The sequence below is a fragment of the Carettochelys insculpta genome, chromosome 2 (genome assembly GCF_033958435.1).
Source record: "Carettochelys insculpta isolate YL-2023 chromosome 2, ASM3395843v1, whole genome shotgun sequence".
Classification (NCBI taxonomy): Eukaryota; Metazoa; Chordata; order Testudines; family Carettochelyidae; genus Carettochelys; species Carettochelys insculpta.
Genome location: NC_134138.1, coordinates 171974231 through 171995230, shown reverse-complemented (window position 1 = coordinate 171995230; position 21000 = coordinate 171974231). Strand labels below are relative to the sequence as shown.

General features: G+C 42.6%; 1 protein-coding gene across 5 annotated transcripts in view; it reads right to left on the bottom strand.

Annotated features, from left to right (window-relative positions):
• COBL (cordon-bleu WH2 repeat protein) overlaps nucleotides 1–20549 on the bottom strand; it is a 271385-nt gene extending 250836 nt beyond the window's left edge. For 2 of the 5 annotated variants that reach the window (XM_074988021.1, XM_074988026.1), the window contains exons 1-2: nucleotides 20242–20546; nucleotides 19646–19852 (exon numbers count right to left, since the gene is read on the bottom strand). In XM_074988021.1, the coding sequence (XP_074844122.1) occupies nucleotides 19646–19689 (44 nt within the window). In that variant the 5' untranslated portion in view covers nucleotides 19690–19852; nucleotides 20242–20546. Of the gene's footprint in view, nucleotides 1–19645; nucleotides 19853–20241 lie in introns of all 5 variants that reach the window. The other 3 variants (XM_074988022.1, XM_074988024.1, XM_074988023.1) reach the window with 3 other exon arrangements.
• Between the last annotated feature and the right edge of the window lie 451 nt (nucleotides 20550–21000).

The window sequence follows — 21000 nt, the reverse complement described above, 5'->3', positions numbered from 1 at the left end:
TTTAGAAAGGAATTGTTACAATTTTTCAGGGTTTTTAGTAATTATTTTTAAATAGGAATTTCATGAAATGCATTTTTTCATCCCTATAAACTCTTATCATTCGCTATGTTTTAATTAAAAAGGGCTATAGTCAAATGTGGTTTCCAATAACACTTGTCTTCTAGTTTTCAACCTTAAGCATTGATTTAGCTGTGCCAGAACAGCACAACCTTCCAAATTTCTTCATTTCATTTCTGCTTATCAATCAACCTTACAGAAAAATCTACTCCAGGTTCATCCTACCTTTCTGGCTCGTCTTAGTTCAGTCTTTCAGCATTCACTCAATCATATCAATTTGGAGACCTGTATTTGGTCTGCTGGGTCTCTCTCTTTCCTCCTGGGTTTTAGGGAAAGCAATCTCATCCCAGGTACATCCCGTTCTCTTGGCACAACCCAGCTCTCAGAGTGCTTTAAGTAATGATGAAAGGAAGCCGCATACCAACTTTGGTGATTCCAGCTCTTATCATTTAGGAAGAGTTATTGATCAGACAGGCAAACAAACTTCCTAAAATATATAGTAGATTAAATTCTCTTTAATGTAATGATCAGCACTGGTCAGGAATTTTCCCTCAAAATGACTTTTCAGTAGAAAATGGTTTCCATGAAATCAAAATATTCTATGGAAAAATTTCAATTTTGCTGGGTTTTTTTTTTTTTATTTCCTCTTTGGCTCAAAATATTTTGGATTGTTGAACGGAAAGAAAATGTTTCAATATAGGAATTTCAAAATGTTTTGTTTTGATGAACATGCCAAAACTAATTAAAAAAAATCTGTCCCTGCCTCTGTACTGGATTGAATTAGCTCCCTGGATAACATCTAAAGGATTTTAAGAAAGCTCAAATCCAGATCCAAATTGATATGAACTTCATGGCTTAGGCCTATCTCACCCATTTCACATACCTGAATAGAGAAGAAACTTGGGAGAAATATATAGTCATATACACCTTTCTTACCTCCTGGTTGATCTGTTTACATGGACCCACTCTGCAAATCCTATGCAATTAGCTCCTGATCTAACAGATTGCTTGAACACACGATGAACTAAAAGCATGTGTGCAGTCTCACTGACATTAAGGACACCAACTATGTGGATAAAGGTTTCAGGATCAGGCACCCTAGTATAAATTTCTCTAACACTAACTTCTTGGAGCAGAGAACTCGCAAACAATCCTACAGATTTCATAAATGGCTGAAGGAAAATACAGCAAATTTTAAAATCAGAAATTCCTCTTTTATAGCAAGTTAGACTATATCTATATTAGACACAGAAGTTGACTGCCAATATGCAATTTTAGCTATACAATTAGTGTGACTAAAATGGACTTATCGGCAGTCAATTTTGATGTCTGTCAACACAGAGAAAAGTCAAAGTGAGCATTTCTCCTGGCGACCTTCCTTCTTCCTCGCCTCTTGTGGGGCGTTCTGGGATGAACTTTGACCCCTGAAAGCATCATTTCGTGCAGGTCAATCTTCCGTGATAATGTGGCTGCTGGCTTAGAATACAAATAACTGTATGCACCTTTTCATTTCAGGTTACTTTTTACAAAAACAACTGTGTGTTCTTGCTATGAAAATTACGGTAAATTCCCCAAGGTATATGTGTAAACATGTTTAGTTCTCAAGGCAGGTTTATATTTTTAAACTACTTTCCAGTAGTCATGGCTCTCATATTTTCTCCTCTTAAAAATATCTACCCACCAGAGATCAAGGAGTAATATTTCATTTAAAAAAAGCTACAGCTAATTTGAAAATTCATAATAATAAACAGCAATAAAAAACAGGCAGGGAACAACTTGAAGACTCTTAAAAATATTATTGGTCTCTCCTCCTCAAAGAAAGACTATGTCGTCAGTGCCAAAAAAGGTGTGCTTTTACAAGGTAACTCACCCACATTCAGCTATCTCAACAAGCTGGTAAATCCTAGCAGAGGCAAGACAGTGTAGTTTTGCCATAATGTAGCTACACGTGGTCAGCCAATTAGGCACATAGTTCTAAGTCTGACATTGCCAATCCACTCTGCAATAAGAACCACCTATGCCTTGTCTCCAATAGCATTTAACAGGCAGCAAAATAACCATGCAAGTTAGCTCGCTCTCTGAAGGAAAAAAAAAAGTGAAGAACATCTTTTTTGGCAGTAAAGACATAGGCTCAGATAACATCTAAAAATAGGGCCAAATTAGGAGATTAGGAGGGGTGAGTATATGGCTTAAACATGGGTGGCAGGTGAAGACACAGCTAGGGAAGATAAGACCTATCCCTGCCCCGCTCGTTCCATCCCAAGGCTCCGCCCCTTCCACAACTTTCCCTCCTGCTTCCCCCGCTCCCCAAGACATGCCTGACCTCAGCTCTCCTTAGCAGCCAGCGAGCCAGGCTGCTGCTCCACAGCCACAGCTGCCACAGAGCTGGGCTGCCAAATCGTGGCCCCAGCCCTCCCATCCAGCCAGGGAGTACAGGCAATTTTGGGAAGGTAATTCCTTTAAACCACCAGTACGAACACATAGTACATGAAAGAAGACCTGATTCTGGTTCCACGTACGTCTGACACTTGTGTTATTCTACTGACTTCAGTGGAATTACTCCTGATTTACAGTATTCAAAGACAGAAGGAGCAGAAAGTATACAGCCTCTTGTGTAGCAAGCGAGGCACAGTAAGCTGGGTGTGGGTGAGGATGGGGATGTAGTTTGCTTATTCCCTTATTGCTCAAAGGACAGAATAAAGTTTTATCACAAAGGCTACATCTACACTAGCCCAAATATTTGAAATTGCCATGCAAATGACCATTCCGAAGATTACTAATGAGGTGCTAAAATATATATTCAGCATCTCATTATCATGCTGGCAGCCGCGACTCTTCAAATTGCCGCTTTTCGCTGCCACGCGGCTCATCCAAACAGGGCTCCTTTTCGAAAGGACCCCTCCAACTCTGAAATCCCCTTATTCCTATCTGCTCATAGGAATAAGGGGATTTCGAAGTTCCCGTGGTCCCTTCGAAAAGGACCCCTGTCTGCACAAGCTGCGTGGCAACGTAAAGTGGCAATTTGACGAGCCGTGGCAGCCAGCATGCTAATGAGGCACTGAATATGTATTTTAGCACCTCATTAGTAATCTTCGGAATGGTCATTTGCATGGCAATTTCAAATATTTGGGCTAGTGTAGACACGGCCAAACTGTCTCAAAGGAATCAATCAAAGCCCATTTTATGATTCTCCACCAACTACCAGTCCATTGGTGCCATTTATGTGAGTCATCACTTTCATTTTCTCACAAGTACAAAAACATTCCTACAGTCTCTGTCCCAACAAGCCCCATAAACAGACACCATCTGCATCTACTCGGTCTGTAATGCATTACATTAGAAATGTCACTGACGTAAGAGAAACACAATTCTAATTAAAAATTCAGGTGCACGTAACAAAAAAAAAGTTGAACCTCTTCTTGATCTTATATTTAAAGATCACAGAAAAGGGCTTTAACAAGAAAGGGAGAGAACATTTTTTATCTATTTTATAGGTGAGAAAAGTGACTTTCTTAAAGTCACACGCAAATCAGTGAAAGAGCTGGAAAAGAGATTTTGCTTACTGTATTTGTTGGCAAGATAAGGAGAGAAGCAAATTTGTCTCACCTATGGAACAATTTATCTACCAATATATTATGGAGTTCTAAGGTGGCATCAATTTTGCTTTTCCAGATATCGTTGTAAGTACAACTTATCAGATATTTGTAATTGGGAAGCTGGTTATAATTCAGATCACTGGTATTACTATCGAGGTCATTCCTCCTAAGGACATGAGGGCTGACTTCTAAAATCCAAACATCTGTGATTTTAAGACCCCTTTTAAGATTTGCAGCACTTAAAGCATCGGAAAGGCAATGTACAGCTTTCACCTAATTTTCCTAAGAAATCTAGTCCTGCATTCTCTACTCAGGAATTGATTTTTAATTGGGTATCTCTGAGTTAATACTGACATATGAAGGTTGGGTTTGACTCAAATGTGTTAATTTTGCATTCACACTTGTGCAGTAGGCATATTTTCTCCCTCTTTTTTTTTTTTTAATTAAAAGTCACATTAAATAATGAAGAAGTGAGGCCTTCTGGAATAATATGTCTCCTACTCTGCAAACACAGGGAGCCCTCAGGTTGCAGAACTTCTCTCAAGACCTGCACAGCATGAACCTCTTTCATGAAGGAGTGAAGTGGTGGCAGGGGCTGCACTTCTCAGCAGCGGAGGTGATCAGCTCCTCACTGTGAAGTGCAGCCTCTGTTCCAGTCTCTTCCCACTGAGGCTGGGGACAGGGGACTGAGGTGCATCTTAGTCCCACCTTTGCATGGCCCTGCCCTCTGCTCTCTCTACCACCTGAGGCCTTACCTTTGGTCAGGCCAGAAGTCAGAGCCAGGTCATGTTAAGAGAGGCTCAGAGAGCCTGGGCCTCTGTGGGGAGCTGGACCCATCCCCTGCTCTGGGCATCATGCCTAGAGGTGGGGACTCAGGGCTCCCCCATTTCTGATATAGGTTTTGGCACTTCTGTCACCCCCTCGAATCCCAAACTGGCCAGGGCCCATGGCATGGAGCCCTTGAGCTCATGGGTTAATCCATCATTGCGTGGAAGCTACCTATACAGCTGAGCCTGAGAAGGAAGGAGCTTGAGGGGCTGCTGTTGCATCAAGGACATCCATGGGCTAGAAGAGACGTATTTTCTTTCTCTCAAGAAGCTACAAACGAAGAACACACACAAGCATACAAACACAGATGTGTGCTCTTACAGACAGAGAGTGGGCAAGAGAAAGAAAAGACTATATATATGGACAGATAGTCACAAAAGTATCCTCATTTGGCACCCTGACAGGATATTAGGTCAGTATATTATGACTTTCTGCAGTGCCATTGGATGACCAACAAGTTCTCCAGCTCAGCAAGCTTTGATCGGTTTACAATATTATACAACAAATCCTAATTAAGAGCATCCATTTTAAGTATTATACTTGCCTCTAGGTATCACTGTACCTGGGCTTTTTGTGACAGATGCTAAAATTTAATAGCCTTATCTAGCAGAAAATCTAATTATGTTTATCAGATCAGCACAGTGTGTTTTGGAGAAGCAAATGGTAACAGTAAGACAAGATCTCAGAGCAGAGAGAATGATGAGGATGCTGAAATATGATACAGACTCTAGGGGACCCAGGGATTTTCTTTGGTACCTATAAATGCATAGGTTGGGTATCAAGTACCGAAAGAAGTTACTTAAAAACCATCCACAGTTGCCCCAAGATATTCTTTCCTCAGCATTCACAACCCCTACATTTCACATAGATGTGAAAGCACTCCAACATGATGAAAAGGGATAAGAGGACAACAAAGAGAAAAATGTAAATCAATTTCTTCCAAGTGAAGTTGCTTACTGACTTTAGAGATTCTTTTTATCAAACTGTGGTAGCCATAATGAACAGGAAGGTGTGTCTGGTCCACACTGAATACAGAATGTGCCTTTCAATCATGAGCAAAGTTTGCAGGGGGATATTGCTCCTTCCGAATTTCAAGCCTCAGCCAGGCACAGAATTAACTCCCCTCAGGAGGCCCCATTAGCCTGACTGGATCTGTGCCCCCAAAAATAGCTGTCAGACAACACCTATGCATTTAATCTTCGCTCTTCACAATGTTTTTACTGCATAAACACCATGATCCCCTCAAAAATGTAGTTAGGAAAGCCTGCTTAGTGCAAAAATAAGACTAAAAATTAGTTTAAAAAAAGTTTCTCACTTTTAAAAAGAGTTCCTTTCTGCATTCCCAGAAGGGAAGGGAAGATTGGAAGAAAAAAAATGAGAGCAAATGCTCAGGGTACCCCAAAATATAACTTCAAAACACACACACCCAAGAGGCAGTTCAAAAACTCTCATTTCAAACTCGCTTAAAGCGTATACAAGAAAATGATTTGAGATCGTTTTAAAAGGGTTGTTTTCATATTTTCTGCCATGGACAGGCTGTAATGGCTTCCAGCTATGCTGAGACATTATGGCAAGCTCATGTCATGAGATGTGTTCACTGGGGAGAGGAGGGTGGTTTTGAAGCAAAGGCCATTACAGACAGGCATTTTAAACTAGATGACCAATGCTGTCACTACTGTTGGTTCCAATATTTTGAGGGTTTCACATGTGGGAGCTCTATCCAGCTTCCCTGCACCCTTAAGGAAGCCAATTCCTGCCCTGGGCCCTCCTTCCCCACGTCACGCCACCCAAGAATGAAAAACAATCCTAGCTACTCAAAAAGTAAGGTTGAGTCCACACGTAGAGAAAAAAAAATGTTTGGCAGATGAGTGGGAATCACAGAGGCCTACAGTAAAAATGGAAGTCAGTGGATTATGAATGTATGTGGACAGGAAGACATCAAAAGAGAATTTTCTTTTATTCCTGTTGTTGCCTTAACACAGTTGTCTCAAGGATGACGTGCTGATTTTTTAGATGTAATTCCATAAAACCATGTTTTATTTATATGGCTTAAATTTACAGCACCATGTAAATTTATTAAAGCAACACTTGGTGATTTGGATAGGAAAGCTCACCAGTCATCAGCGACTATTCTGCAGACAAAATCCCTATGCAGTGTGAAAATGTGCCATGGGCCGTGCCTACACTAGCCAAAAACTTCGAAATGGCCATGCAAATGGCCATTTTGAAGTTTACTAATGAAGCGCTGAAATACATATTCAGCGCCTCATTAGCACGTGGGCGGCCGCGGCACTTCGAAATTGATGCAGCTCACCACCGTGCGGCTCGTCCAGACAGGGCTCCTTTTCAAAAGGACCCTGCCTACTTCGAAGTCCCCTTATTCCCATCTGCTCATAGGAATAAGGGGACTTCGAAGTAGGCAGGGTCCTTTCGAAAAGGAGCCCCGTCTCAACGAGCCGTGCGGCAGTGAGCCACGTCAATTTCGAAGCGCCGCGGCTGCCTGAATGCTAATGAAGTGCTGAATATGTATTTCAGCGCTTCATTAGTAAACTTTGAAATGGCTATTTGCATGGCCATTTTGAAGTTTTTGGCTAGTGTAGACGTAGTCCTGGTATTTCTTTTGTTCCTTCTAAGCAAGATTTATCTGTGATTACTGAAAGAAAGTATGAAAGAGGTACAGCAGTGTTAGTCTGTATCTTCAAAAACAAGTAGTCCTGTGGCACCTTATAGACTAACAAATATTTCAGAACATAAGCTTTCGTGGGCAAAGACCCACAAAAGCTTATGCTCTAGAATATCTGTTAGTGCATAAGGTGCCACAGGACTTGTTACTGAAAGAAAGAATACCATACATACTGGTTCTGCCTTTCTAATTCAAATTCACAGCTATACTATAGTAAGGGGTGATTTGATTAAAAAGTATTCATATATAAATCATAACAGACTACCGATTAATACACAACTGAAGAATTAAAAGTATGGAGAATGCAGCATTCTAAGTGGATTGTTAGCTGTCCCTGGCTTACAAACTCACTTATTAGACTGATTAAGTTCTATTGGTTGGTCATTACTGCTGAGCTTTATAGCTTGATTATAGTTAGAAAACTGACAATGTCACCTTCTTATTTCACATCTGTGTCCCCTGTGTGACTTTGAGTCTTATCTATTTACCAAGTAAAACAAGTTCCCACCACAGTTAGCATAAAAGAACTACAACAACCTAGAAAGATCAGGCTACAGTCTCTTCAACCTCATGCATAATTAGCAAAATTATCATCTCAAGCCTGAGTGTTGAAACTTCACTATGGCTGGGGACGCAACAGTTTGATGTTTTGATCCCACATTGAACTACCAGAGCTGGCAGTTAAAAAAAATAATTGACATGTAAACAGAACTGCATTAGGCTGTGCCTATACTCACGCAGAAGGTTGACGGCTGATACGCAATTTTACATATGCCAGTTGTGTACCTAAAACTGACTTTTCAGCCATTGACTTCTGTGCCTGTTTTCACAGCAGAAGGTTGACAGAAGCACTCCTCCTGTCAACCTTCCTTAATCCTCGTGGCTCGCGAGGAGTTATGGGGTCGATGTCGACTCCGAACGTGCCGTTTCATGCATGCAAAAAACAGCACCCTGGAAGATCAAACCTAAGCAGTAGATCTTCCATGGTCAGTGTAGATGTAGCCATAGTTTGAAACTTATCAAGAAAATAAATAGGAAATTGTCAGGCTGACTTTTTTTCCAGTCATTTTTAGGCTATGCATAGTAAACCCAACGCTCATTAAAGGGTGGAATAATGCAACATTACTACCATTGAAAAAACATTATGTCTGGTGCATGAATACTTGATGTGGATATCAAATACTGTGTGTCAAAAATATCTCAGCACTCCCCCGACACACTATCTTTCTGACTCATTTTTTGGCATGTGCTACATCTCTGGCTAAATTCCGCCACTGTAATTCTGAAACTATGACAATGCTATACTATTCACAGGATCACTTACTTAGTGATAAACAGTCTGGCTCATTAGTCACCTACCTCACATCTCTGTAAACAATAAGGAAATGAATGTTATTCATTGAAAGATCAATGCAACTATTCATGCTTTTTACTGTGGGAGCATGCATACTGAAAGACAGGAGAGGACATCTGAAAATAACTCAAATTTCCATTGCCTAATGATCAGGTACTTTGAAGAGCTCCTCAAAATCCTGAATTTATCTACAAATTGTGGATTTTAAATATTAGTAATTCCATACCTCTAGTCTGCCAGCTGGCTTCACTGCCCCAGACAGAAAATAAGCTTTTGAACCCTTCCAGATACCCCATCATATGGGGGTTAAAGACTTAAAAGCTGTTCATTTTCACAGCAATCTATAGTAAACCATCGGACAAAACTGCACCACAGCATGGCAACAGATGTGCCAAAAAATAAGTATGCTGGAATTGAGAGGTTTTTTGTTTTTTTTAAAAATCTAGCTCACTGAAAGCTTTGTTAGGGCACTGAATGTCTTGTAATCTGGGTTCCCTTCCGAGCTTAGACTAAGACATCCTGTGCAACTGTGGGCAAGTCATTAAATCTGTTCAGTTTTTCATCTGTAGAACAAGGTTATTAGTTTCCTGCCTCACAGACAGGGGTGATGTGGGGGTGCACAGGGGGAAATATGAACGCCTGCCACCAGCACAACACACCCTTCTCACACTCACTCAGAAGTGGAAGAGATGGGACAGGGGCAATGCAGAGGTGGGGAGGTGGTGGTGTTGTTTGGCACAGAGGGATGTTTGGGGGTCACATGGCCATGCCCCTCTGCAGCCACCCCGTACCAGTCAATACTGCCCACAGAGGTGCTGAGAGGAAACAATCATTTTTATGTGACGCTCAGGCACTGTGATGACAGGAGCCTTTTAAGTACTTAGATAAAGAGCTCCCCAAAAGGCCAGAAATGTTGGGAAGATTGGTTACACACATTCAATCCACTATAACTCATATGAGGACAAGAACTCTCTCCACTCCGGACATCACAGGGTAGTAATAGTTATCTTTGCCATTCCACTCCACAAAAAGCACCACCAACATAAAGAAACAGAAAGCCATTAACGGATGTGTATGGGGGATGCACTGGCTCACAACACCTGTCACAGTTGTGGCTGATGTGACAGCAATACTGCACCAGTTTCCTGCTCCACCACTAATTGTTTTGCCCTGCGCTGTGTCTCTCCTCTTATGACTCCAACCCAGAGCTTAATCTGTGCCACGGCTTGCCACATCTGAACCCCTGCAGACTCGGTAGTTTATAGCCATAGTATCTCTGCTTGCTGCAGACACTGTGAATATTTTTACAAAGTTGCTTGAGCAACAGCATCTAATTGCTTGAGCCCTGCAACCTTTTTCATTACAAATTAACCCTGTCCCATCCCTCTGACCAGGGTGTTTATAGTCTCCATGACAACAGAATCTGACAGGCTAGCAGTCGAATGACTCTAGCAGTTGTCACTGGTAACAGGCCTCCAGAGTCCGACTCTTTTGCGCTGAGGGCTTTTCACCATTTGTAAATTCCAAGGCCAGAAGGGACCATTGTGATCAACTAGTGGGGCCTCCTGGAGAACAGAAGTCCTAGAACTCCTGCCCACATTACTCTTCTTGAACCAGAGCACAGCTTTTAAAAAAGACATCCAATCTTGATTTAAAAATTGTCATTGATGGAGAACTCACAGCGAACCTTGGTGAAAACTGTTAAAAATAAGGAGGAGTCCTATGGCACCTTAGAGGCTAACAGAGTAAAACCTACTTTGTCGGGTGCACTGACAAATGCATCTGATGAAGTAGGTTTCATGCATGAAAGCTTATGCTCAAATAAATCTGTGAGTCTTTAAGGTGCCACAGGCTTCCTCATTATTTTTGCTGATACAGACTAACACAGTTCTGTCTCTGAGACTGTTAAAATGTACAGCTCATTTCCAGCCCGAATGCATGTTGTTTCAAATTCCAAGCCCTGGATTGTGTTACATTTTTCTCTGTCAGATCAGAAACCCCATTTCAATAAACTCTTTCATATATGGCATGCTATTATCCGGAACTCTCAAATAACTGGCAATGTAACCATGAGGAAATTTTAGTTATGTTTGTTTTCCATAAGTACAGTATAGTGAAAGTAAATACAAATAAATACAACAAATACAAGATAAGTTTACAGTACTACTGTTGATGGTAAATAAAGCACTCTACATTCATTTTTGTTTCTTAACATCTAATCTTACTTTTCTTTAGTGTTATACATTGCTAGGTATACTTCTCTGTTATCCAGAATATTTGGACATCCAGCAACCTCACTGTCCCAGAGTTGCCAGATATGAAAGATTTTACTGTATTAAATATTTGTTCCTCATTGTAATATGATGGGTGGCCCTTCACGTTTGGATTGGATGAGAGAATTCCCTATAAAAAGCAGCAAAGGACTGCAATGAAGGTAGAAGTTCAGGACATAAAGAAAGGCTTCTCTGAGGAAAACACTCACACCAGGCTGATGGGAAGTCAGAACCCTGAGGCTGCAGCCAGATAAGCACTAGGACAGGAGGATAACAGCCACAAACTTTTTTGGGATTTTTGAGTTGATTTTCACATAAAGCCCCAACTCCCAAATGGATGGTGAGTGAATGAGAAAAGCCTATAAAGTCTTTTAAGAAGCCCTTTGAGGGAAAAAATTGTTACATTGAAAACCCTGGCCATGAAGGGTTACACAGGAACAGGCTGACTCTGCTATACCCACCTAGGCAAGGCTAGGTTGTGTTAATGTCACCCCCTTAACTTTATCTTTGATATGCTAAATAGGATAAAGGCATTAAACCAATCAATAAAGATAAGATTTTCTAATCCTTTAATCATTCTCAATGCTCTTCTCTGAGCCCTCTCCAATTTACCAGCCTCCTTGTTGAACTATTGACACCAGAACTAGACTGTGTTCCAGCAGCAGGCACAACAGACTCAGATACAAAGGCTAATGTAACTTCTCAACTCCTATTTCTGATTCCATGTACTCTATCAGCTCTTTTTACTGACCCATTTGCTGGCTCCGGCAGGGAAACCTAGGCTTGCTCACTCCAATGGCTTCCAGCCAAGGGACCTTAGTGGCTGCAACCAGTTCTTTACAATCACTTGCTGCTTCCTACTTTGCTTGGCTTGCAGAACCTCTCCAGACTCACCTACTATGGCTCTCCTCCCCTGGAAGTCCAAGTTCTGAAGCGGTTTCCAGCCAGTCTGAGCATCTGAAGGAATCTTCTTACTCTAGATCCACAGTCTCTCGAGTAGCCACCAACCTCCTCTAAGCTATGGACTTTTTATCCATCAGCACTTTCTAATCCACTAATTAGCCACAGCTGGGGAGAGAGCTAGCCAACTTGTAACCCCTAAGTGGCCATGGTAGGATGGGGCCTATAATCCCCAGGATGGGACGTCAAAGGGTTGCTAGCCCCAAACCTGAATTTGCTGTCTTCCTTGTGCAGTAATGTAACGTATTCCTGCTTAAAAATATGTATTTTCCTTGTACGTCCCATAACGTATGCTATGTAAATTCACATCGCATGGACTATTTTATAATGTTATTTCCAAGGTGCTGGACTATCCCTAGTTGTGGCTTGCTGGGGTGGAGAAACAAAACAGATCAAAGCAAAATGCCAATGCAACCAATCCCTGTGCAATAAGTGCTCTGATAAAAATGACTAAACTGCAGCAGTGGTAAAGATACAGGAACAACAACAACAAAATCAGGAGAAACCAAATAGGAACTACATGGGGAAGGATATGGAGGACAAACAAAGATGTAGACCACCCTTGGAGAATGCAGGGTAAGGTTCACTGAGACTAACAGGACCCTGGGAGGCATAGCAGAATGAGAGAAAGGGGACTTCAAAATATACAGGAGGAAAGAGGGGGATGCAGAAGAGAGAGAGAGAGAAACATAGTGAAAGAACAAGAAAAAAATGGAATAGAAGCATGAAAACAATAAAAGAGATGATAAAATAAAATATGAGAGACGGAACTGATTAGAAATGGAGGCTTTGGAAACTATTTGGGAAAACATGAAAAATATCACAAATTGTACATCTTTTCTGATAATTGTCTTGTATAACCACTTTTTAAAATGCCTATTTAAAAATAACATGTTTACAATGATCTTTAACAATGTTGACGTATCATTCATAATGCACTGAAAAATATTTTCCTTTTATGTCAATATTCACAAAATATAGCCTTGTAACATGGAATTATTTTTTGTGGTTAGCAAGGGGCTTGATTCTTTTCCCCCTTTTCCCCAGTTTTATGCTCACGTAACTATCAATATCAAGCATCGGAGGGGTAGCCATGTTAGAGTGAGTCTGTGCTCACGAAAGTTCATGCTCAAAATTTTTCTGTTAGTCTATAAGGTGCCACAGGACCCTTCGTTGCTGTTATTAATATCAAGGGAGTTCTTCATAATCTAGACCCTAAATCTGGCCTTAGGTCTCCAATGAGGCTAGGAAGTATTTTATAGGGAAATTTCTGCTCTCAGATTCAATTAATTCCATGGAAGTTGTGCATGAGGGTAGAATTCAGCTTCATGCATTATTGCTATTTGTAATTTGAGGAGTGATGCCCAGAGTAGGTGTGTTTGCATTAGAGGTGCAGGAGGCAGCAGATGTGTAAAATATTTACCAACAGATTTGTTTTAATTTTTAATTATACTTTGTCCTCATCATCCTTGTACCTCAATTATTCTACACATTAGACTAAAATCTTACCCAAGCATAAAAAGGTGACGCGTAGGCAGACTGCCAAGGTTTTCAGGATTTTTGTGCATCTCAAATCTTGTGATGCTTGATTGCTATGTTTCAATAAAAGTATCCCAATAGAGGCAAAAAATAGTGGAGAGTAATGTTCTATATGCATCAGGTTTTCTCAGCCCTTTAAAGTCATGGCTTAGGGACTCAAATAGCAAAGACAGATAAGTGCATAGTAAATTGTTTTTAAAACTGGAGGTGTAGTTCCGATGCCGATCATTTTCCGATAACTACACAGACAAGGAGCCTAAGTTGAATTGTACCAAAAGACAAAATGTGACTTCAATATTTGGCCTATTCTTTACTCAAGAAACTAGATTTCCTGAAGCCTGAATGTAACAGCTACTATGTTAAACTCTTGATTTAACAGACAATGGGGGAAAAGAGTGTCCTTTAATGCCAGAATTCCATTAAATCCAAATCTGCAGGACTGGAGGCATCTTGCAAGGCTAGGGTGGCCATCCATCCCATATTAGGCATCCCTACGTATTTTTTAAAAGAGACTCATTGTCCTGTATTTGGGCCCTCCCACTGACCTTTTCCACCCTCAGCTGCCATGTTCCTGACGCTTCCCCAGGGCTCCCAGGGAGCACTGAGGGCTGCCGCTTTCCTGGGGTTCCTGGAGAGCGCTGGGGGGCTGCCGCTTTCCTGGGGAGGGCTGGTGGCTGCCACTTTCCTGGGGCTCCCCAGGAGGGCCCGCAGCTGCTGCCTCCTTCCCAGCTCCCTGGGGCTTGGTGGAGCTGGGAGGAGCTACCCCTCTTTCCTATATCCCCCATCCCAGATTTGGGACAGGGATATATAGTTGCCCTATGCAAGGTGCACTAGGGAGCTCCTCTGGCCCTGGTGGCCCCAGCAGCTCCAGCATTTATTTGAGGGGAGGCTGGTGGAAGCATGCATTATTTCTAAAGTCCGTTAAATCAGGTTCCATTAAATCGAGGGTTTACTGCAGTGAAACATGATCTTTGTCTGTCTAGGTATTTATAGGGTCCCTTAAGCATAGGGATCAAAGCAGAATGCCAATGAAACTAATCCCTTGCTGTGTATTGTTTAAGTAACTGCCAAATGTACATATGCATTTACCTTCACAATATCCCTGTGAGGTAGGGAAATATTTTATTTTACACAGAGCAAATTGAGGCACAGAGCTTATGGTCCAGATTCAAGAAAGCGCGTAAGTACAAGGATGCCTTCTGCATTGGAGCTAAATGGTCTCATCTAAGGTCACAACAGAAGTCAGTAGGGACTTCATCAGGCAAGATGCTGAATGTCTGCAACTCCCAATGCCTACAGTTTGGAGGTGAGGATGCTCAGAATCTTCCGAGACTGACTCATGAAAAGCAGGAATTGAGCCCAGATCTCAAGAGCCCTCAGTTCAATGCTTTGACCACGACCATAGTTTCACCTAGGAGCCAATGCTGAATTCTTTGAGCACCCACGACCCACACTGAATTCGCCAAATGGCATCTTGGTAGCTCAAGGAAAACAAAAGTACAGTACTGACCCTACTCCAATTGAAACCATTATGAAGAGTAGCTGACCCCCAGCTGCTAACGAATAGTGTCTTAAAATGGTATATTTCTTGACTGCATCTCCTATGAGAACCAAAAAAGAAAAAGTTCTGCTCCTTGCTATTTATATCCATCCCCTCCTTAAGTTAATGACAGCTGATTTTGTGCAGCCAGTGGTAGACTTCAGCCCTCAATTCAGCATTTAAATTGTGTGTCCTTAAATTTGTTGCTAGAGTATCTAAGAAAATAATGTACAGTCAAAGAGTTTTCTTTCAAAATGTTCAAGGTAAGGTGTAACGGAAACTTTAAAAGTTTGTTTTTACAAGGAGATCATGCACAAATTAAGTCCTACCAAGATCCTTCCATCAGGGTTTCAGTGAGACGTAAGAAAAGGATATGGTTTGTGCCAGCCACCGGCACAGAAGTGAATTTCACCCCTGTTGGTACTACTACATATATTAAAAATCAGCTTCCTCATCTGAAGATGTATAAATATAGGATTACTAATTGTTACATAAAACATCCCTCTAGTAACCAGTAATTGTATCATATAGCTAGTAAATTCTAAAAATATTACCTAAAACTGACAAATACTTGGAGGAGGGAGGAACCACAGGAATCAAGCCAAATTGTTCTTCTCAATTTTAAAAAACAATAAAACATTCTCACACTCGTATGTGGGTGATTCTCCTCAAAACTCTCTCATGTATTATGGGAAATTTATCTGGGCAAAGTACATAGTAAAACTGTTCCACTGTGAAAACATTAATTCTACTCACCTGTTTAACAAAGGAAGCTAGTAATAGTGCTATTAATGATTTAACCAGAGACAAAAGACAGTTCTGCTTAAATTTTGTTTAAAATTCCTAAGTAAAGGTCATTTTGACCTCTTGATCTTATTTAACTAAGTCATCCCAATTAGTAGTGAAATAAATTTGGGACTTTTTTCCTCACACTAGAAATTTATTTGTTTTACAGTGCTTTTATGAGCAAAACATGTATTTCCTTAGACACATGTATATGTTACACATCCACCTGAAATTCTCAAATGCTAATTTATTTTCTTGACAGGCAGTCCAACAAATGCAGTCTAAACAAGCATTTTGCCAAATTTCCTTGGTTGTTACATCATTTTTTTCATTAAATTGTAAGGAAAAAGGTAGTAAAGAACTAACTAGCATCAGAGATGCCTCAATATCAGATGCTAATCTGCATCTCCCGTGGATGGCATGCAGACGTCAGCATTAAGTCACGTGAAAGTTCCGAATCAAGAAGATGATATGCTACTACTGAGCTGAATTCTGATGCAATAGATTATCTGGCCTCACTGAAATTTGTGGGAACTTTTGTCCTCAACTTGAACAGGAGAGGAATGAAACCTAGATTCTATACAGTGAGACACTCAATTTTGGAAAAAATTCTACTGTCACATTGTAAATCTGAAATAATTCCAGTGAAATTAATGGAGATTCTACAGATATAATTCACTCAAATACATGAGATCAGAATCTGATTCATAGACTCCAGTGGGGTCACTCTGTTTGCGCTATACCTAGCTAAAATTAGATGGAGATACTGAACTATATTTAGAAATATCCATAACACTTCAATATATCTGCAGATGTTCTATCGCTTGTAATCTTCGACACAGGCACATAACATGCACTCCGAAAAGGATGTATCCATTACATAGAGAAGGTAGATGAGGTACCCTCTTTTATCCAACCAACCTCTGGTGGTGAGAGAGACAAGCTTACAGAGCAATCTTTTCATCACAGTCACTACTCAGATGCAGCCCTATTCTTCAAATTCACATCTTAGCTCCCTTTCTTCAGCATTTTTTAAGCTAACTGATGTTCATATTTCCAACACAAACACACAGGGAAGATATTTTGGCTATATCTTTTTTCTTAAAATAAATTATACTTGTAAATGATACTACTCACATACATACAGCTACTCAAAGAGGTTATTGTTAAAAAGAAAACTATCTTTAATATGAATTAAACCTCAAATCAACAACTATTAAGCGGACAATACATCCAACAGGCCAAAGAAATACTGAACCCGTGCTGTTTTTATTAGTACAACACTAACAAACAACTTTGGAGACAGTATTTCCCGAATCCATCACTCGCTACGCAGATCTGAAAACCAGTCAGAACACTGTAAGAACTAGCAAATGCAAACAAATAGTGAAGTTAGGAAAATGAAACATTACATACCACTATTACACTGTAATGATCTGGTTTATTACGGTTGAAAAGAAGAGATCAGAAACTTCTTTTCTTAGTTTAATTAGGGTATAAATAAGATAACTGATTTCTCATTTCATTATTATTTATGCTGAACTAAAAATTAAATCATAAACTTTTGAAAGAACCACATTCTTTCCGCAGGCTAGGAAAACAGTGTGAAATAGAGCTGTAAATTATGAGAGAAAAATGAGTGGATTTTGAATATCTGGTAAGTTCAATAATGACCCACACTTTCATTATATTGGTTTTATTAATTAGTCACCATTTTGATATCCAGCATTCATTTATTCTTAAGGGTCTCAGTTTATAGTACGTGAGTTATGTTGGGATTGGTTACCTTGCAGCAAACTGAGGAGTAATTTTTTGTCACAAAGGAGCCATGTGAAAGCCTGGGAACTGCAGCAGCAGAGGGTGGCAACAGCAGGGAAATAGCAGTACTGTCCAAGGAGTCTTCTAATACTAGCCTAGACTAGGGAAGTTGAAATGTGGTAGGTCTTTTCCCTCACAACTACATTCATGACGATCAGCCTTAGGGGGCTGAGACCTCTTTTTAATGCCCTAATTCCAGACCCAGACCACCAGTAATTTCTCCTCTTCAGCAGTATCACAGAGGTAACCGTGTTGGTCTGTATCTTCGAGAACAAGAAGTCCTGTGGCACCTTATAAACTAAGAGATATTTTGGAGCAAAAGCTTTTGTGGGCAAAGACCCGCTTCATCAGATGCACGAGTGTGGGGCAGGGAGTTCGGAGGAGTATTTAAAGAATGGGATCCCAGTAAAAGGGAGGGCCAGAGCTGACAAGGTCTATTCAGTCAGGGTGGAAACCGCCTGTTATCATTAGTATACATCAAGAGAGGAGAAAAAACAAGTCGGACTAGTCAAGGGGGAGATCTCCCGGCACACTCAGTAGCAGATTTAAAAGTAACAGTCCTACAACAAAAAAAATGTCAAAAATAAAATGGAGAGAGAAATCTGCGAGCTGCAATTCATTTGCAAATTTGACTCCATCAGCCAAGGATTAAACAGACACTGGGACTGGCTGGCCCATTAAAAAAGCAGGTTCTCTGCACTGGAAGTTCACACCTCCACATTAGAATCTGACAATGAGCCACATGCCCCCCAAAGTGATCTGACTTTTTTCTCCTCTCTTGATGTATACTACTGATAACGGGTTATTTCCACCCTGACTGATTAGACCTTGTCCACTCTGGCCCTCCCTTATACTGGGACCCCCCTCTTTAAATACTCCTCTGAACCCACCCACCCCCCACTCATGCATCTGACGGAGTGGGTCTTTGCCCATGAAAGCTTATGCTCCAAAATATCTGTTAGTCTGTAAGTTGCCACAGGACTTCCTCATCACCAGTGATTCTAGAACTTCATCACATTATCCTATCTGTTCTGATTCAAATTCCAGAACTTCAGCACTTCCTGCATTGTGATTCCAGAATACATACCCCACACCACCACACCCCCCAGCTTTTCTACCTACAGCTATGCAGCTATCTTCGTTATTGCAGTGTCAGTTGGGGACAGAGCAGAGGAAAAAGAGGTAGCAAGGACAAGGCAAAACATAACTACACAGACTGTGTTTGTGCCAGTGGGCACACCCAAGGGAATTCTGGACACAGTTATCAAAACTAACTATCTTCCTAGAAATGGTTTCCCAACCAAGTGCTGGGGCTTGGTGCAGATGTTCTAGTGAATTTTAAATACATTTTCTGTCCAAAGAGAAAAGCACTGAAAAATCAGAAATTCTTCAGTCATCAGGCTCCAACTCCCAACTTTTTCTTCTTCTATCCTTACTTCAGTCCTATATTCCTTCTCTCCTTCTCCCCCCCTTTGCACAACTCTCCCCTGCCTTCCAGCCCTGTTGCCTCATTTATTCTATCAGTCCAAGGCAGCTCCCCACTTTTCCCTTCCACCCCCATTTCTGCAACTCTGTCCTAGGTTGTTGCCTTCCTTCGCTCCCTATCGGTGCCTGTCCCGCAGGGATTGGCCTCAGCCCCTTGAAACTCATCTCCTGGCAGTAGTTCAGTACATCACACCCTCTCTTCCACTATCCACCCTTCTCTCTGCCAGCCACCCTTGATCCTCCCACCTCTCTCCTTTTGATATCCCTCTCCACACACCCTATCAACAGCTGGGGGTAGGCAGTTTTGGCCAGATCAGGACTGTTGACAGCTATGATGAACGCCTTAGCTCAGCCCAAGCCAACCTGGGAAACCTCCCCAGCAGCAGCAGGGAAATCACACCTTCAAAGTAACTAAAGCTCTGTGTCTTCCCTGTCCACTGCAGTTCTCCCAGAGCTGCTGGAACACTGCAAACAGCAGAGGAGGGCCACCCCATAAGTTGTGGAAGAAGAGGGGGCTTGAGTGAGCTACAGGATTATTCTGAGGATAGCACCTGAGGTCCTGAGCCTGGGAGGGGACCCCATTGTGTTAGGTGCTGTACACATTGTAGGAAACCTTCTCCTAGGTCACCAAAATAAATCAATACACCCCCCCCACCCTACACTAGTCATTAAAGCCATAACTCCCTTTCCCTGCCTCCTGCAACACACAATTAAGAGGTCTCTTACCCGCTGGGAGGTTTGTTGGCCCCAGACTGCGCCAGAGTCTCCATGGATGGGTCACTCCTTTCAGCTTTGAATTAGAGGCCACAGCAAACTTGATACAGTTCCAGTCCGGGAGAGAGAGGCGAGAGGGGAAAGGATGAGCTGATGCCTTTCCTCTGCTCCTCCTTCATTCACGCTGGCCTCCCTCCTGGCTGAGCCATCCTCCACTGGCTGTCAGGGACAGAAGAGAGTAAAGTTACTGTTCGCTGCCTGGCACCCGCCGCCGAGCAAATAAGGCAGCTGGCAGGCGGGACTGGCTCCTACCGCGTCCCAGAGCGGGGACACGGGCCAGGAAGACAGAGGAAACGTTTGCTGCCTACCCCCGCCGGCCACAGCACGTCCAAGAGAAGTGCAAAGCGATCCGCCAGGAGGCGAGGCAGGCAAACCCCCGCCCGCTGCAAACACCCCCTCCCGGCGCACCCAGCCCGGGCCGGGCGATTCCCGCGCGTCAGGGTGTAGCGAGACCGCGCTGGGCACTTGAGCACGGAGCGCGCGGGGGCAGCCCCAAGGCACTTGTGGACGGGGGGGAGGGGAGCCGTGCCAAGCCCCGCTCCGCTCACCTGCGGGCTGGGAGGGCAGATCCCGGTCCCGGCTCCGGGCGCTCACACGGGCATGGCCGCGGCGCTACAGAGAATCCCCTGGCCTCGCCGACGGGCGCAGCCAGCCGAGCCGGTGCCGAAGTTTCAGCCGGGGGCGGCGGAGGCGCGCCGCGAGCCCGTTTCCATGTGACTGCTCGGGACAAATACAAACACGGCGCCGGGAGAGGGCCCCTGCCCTGCGCGCAGCGCCGCTCCCGGCCCGTCAGTTACCTCAAAGGGCGACGCCGAGCAACGCCTCTTACACAACCCGGCCCCGCCAGCTGCCGGGAGAGCGCCCCGGAGAGGCGGGCACAGCCCGTCACCCTGCTTACAGCCCGCACTGGGGGCAGCGGCTCTGGCTGGCTTTAGGGGGAACACGTGGCTGGGAGCCGGCTTGCACGGGAGAGCGCCCCGAAGGCTACTCTACACTTGCATTCCTCATTGGAAAGAGGCATGCAAATGAAGGACATTGAAATTGCAAATAAGGCATGGATTTACATATATGGCACCTTATTTGCATATTTTTCTTTTGAAAGAAGAAAAGCGGCATAGATGCAGCTCTGTCAAAAGTGAATCCTCATCTTCAAAAGAACCCTTCTTCCTTTAAAAACAAGCTCTTTCAAAGGTGGGGTTTAGTTTTGAAAGAGCCAGATCTACATGGCCGTGGCTACCCTAGCTCCCGCCTTTTGAAAGGGGGATGCTAATGAGTCATTTAGGCAGATGCTAATGAGCTGCTCATTA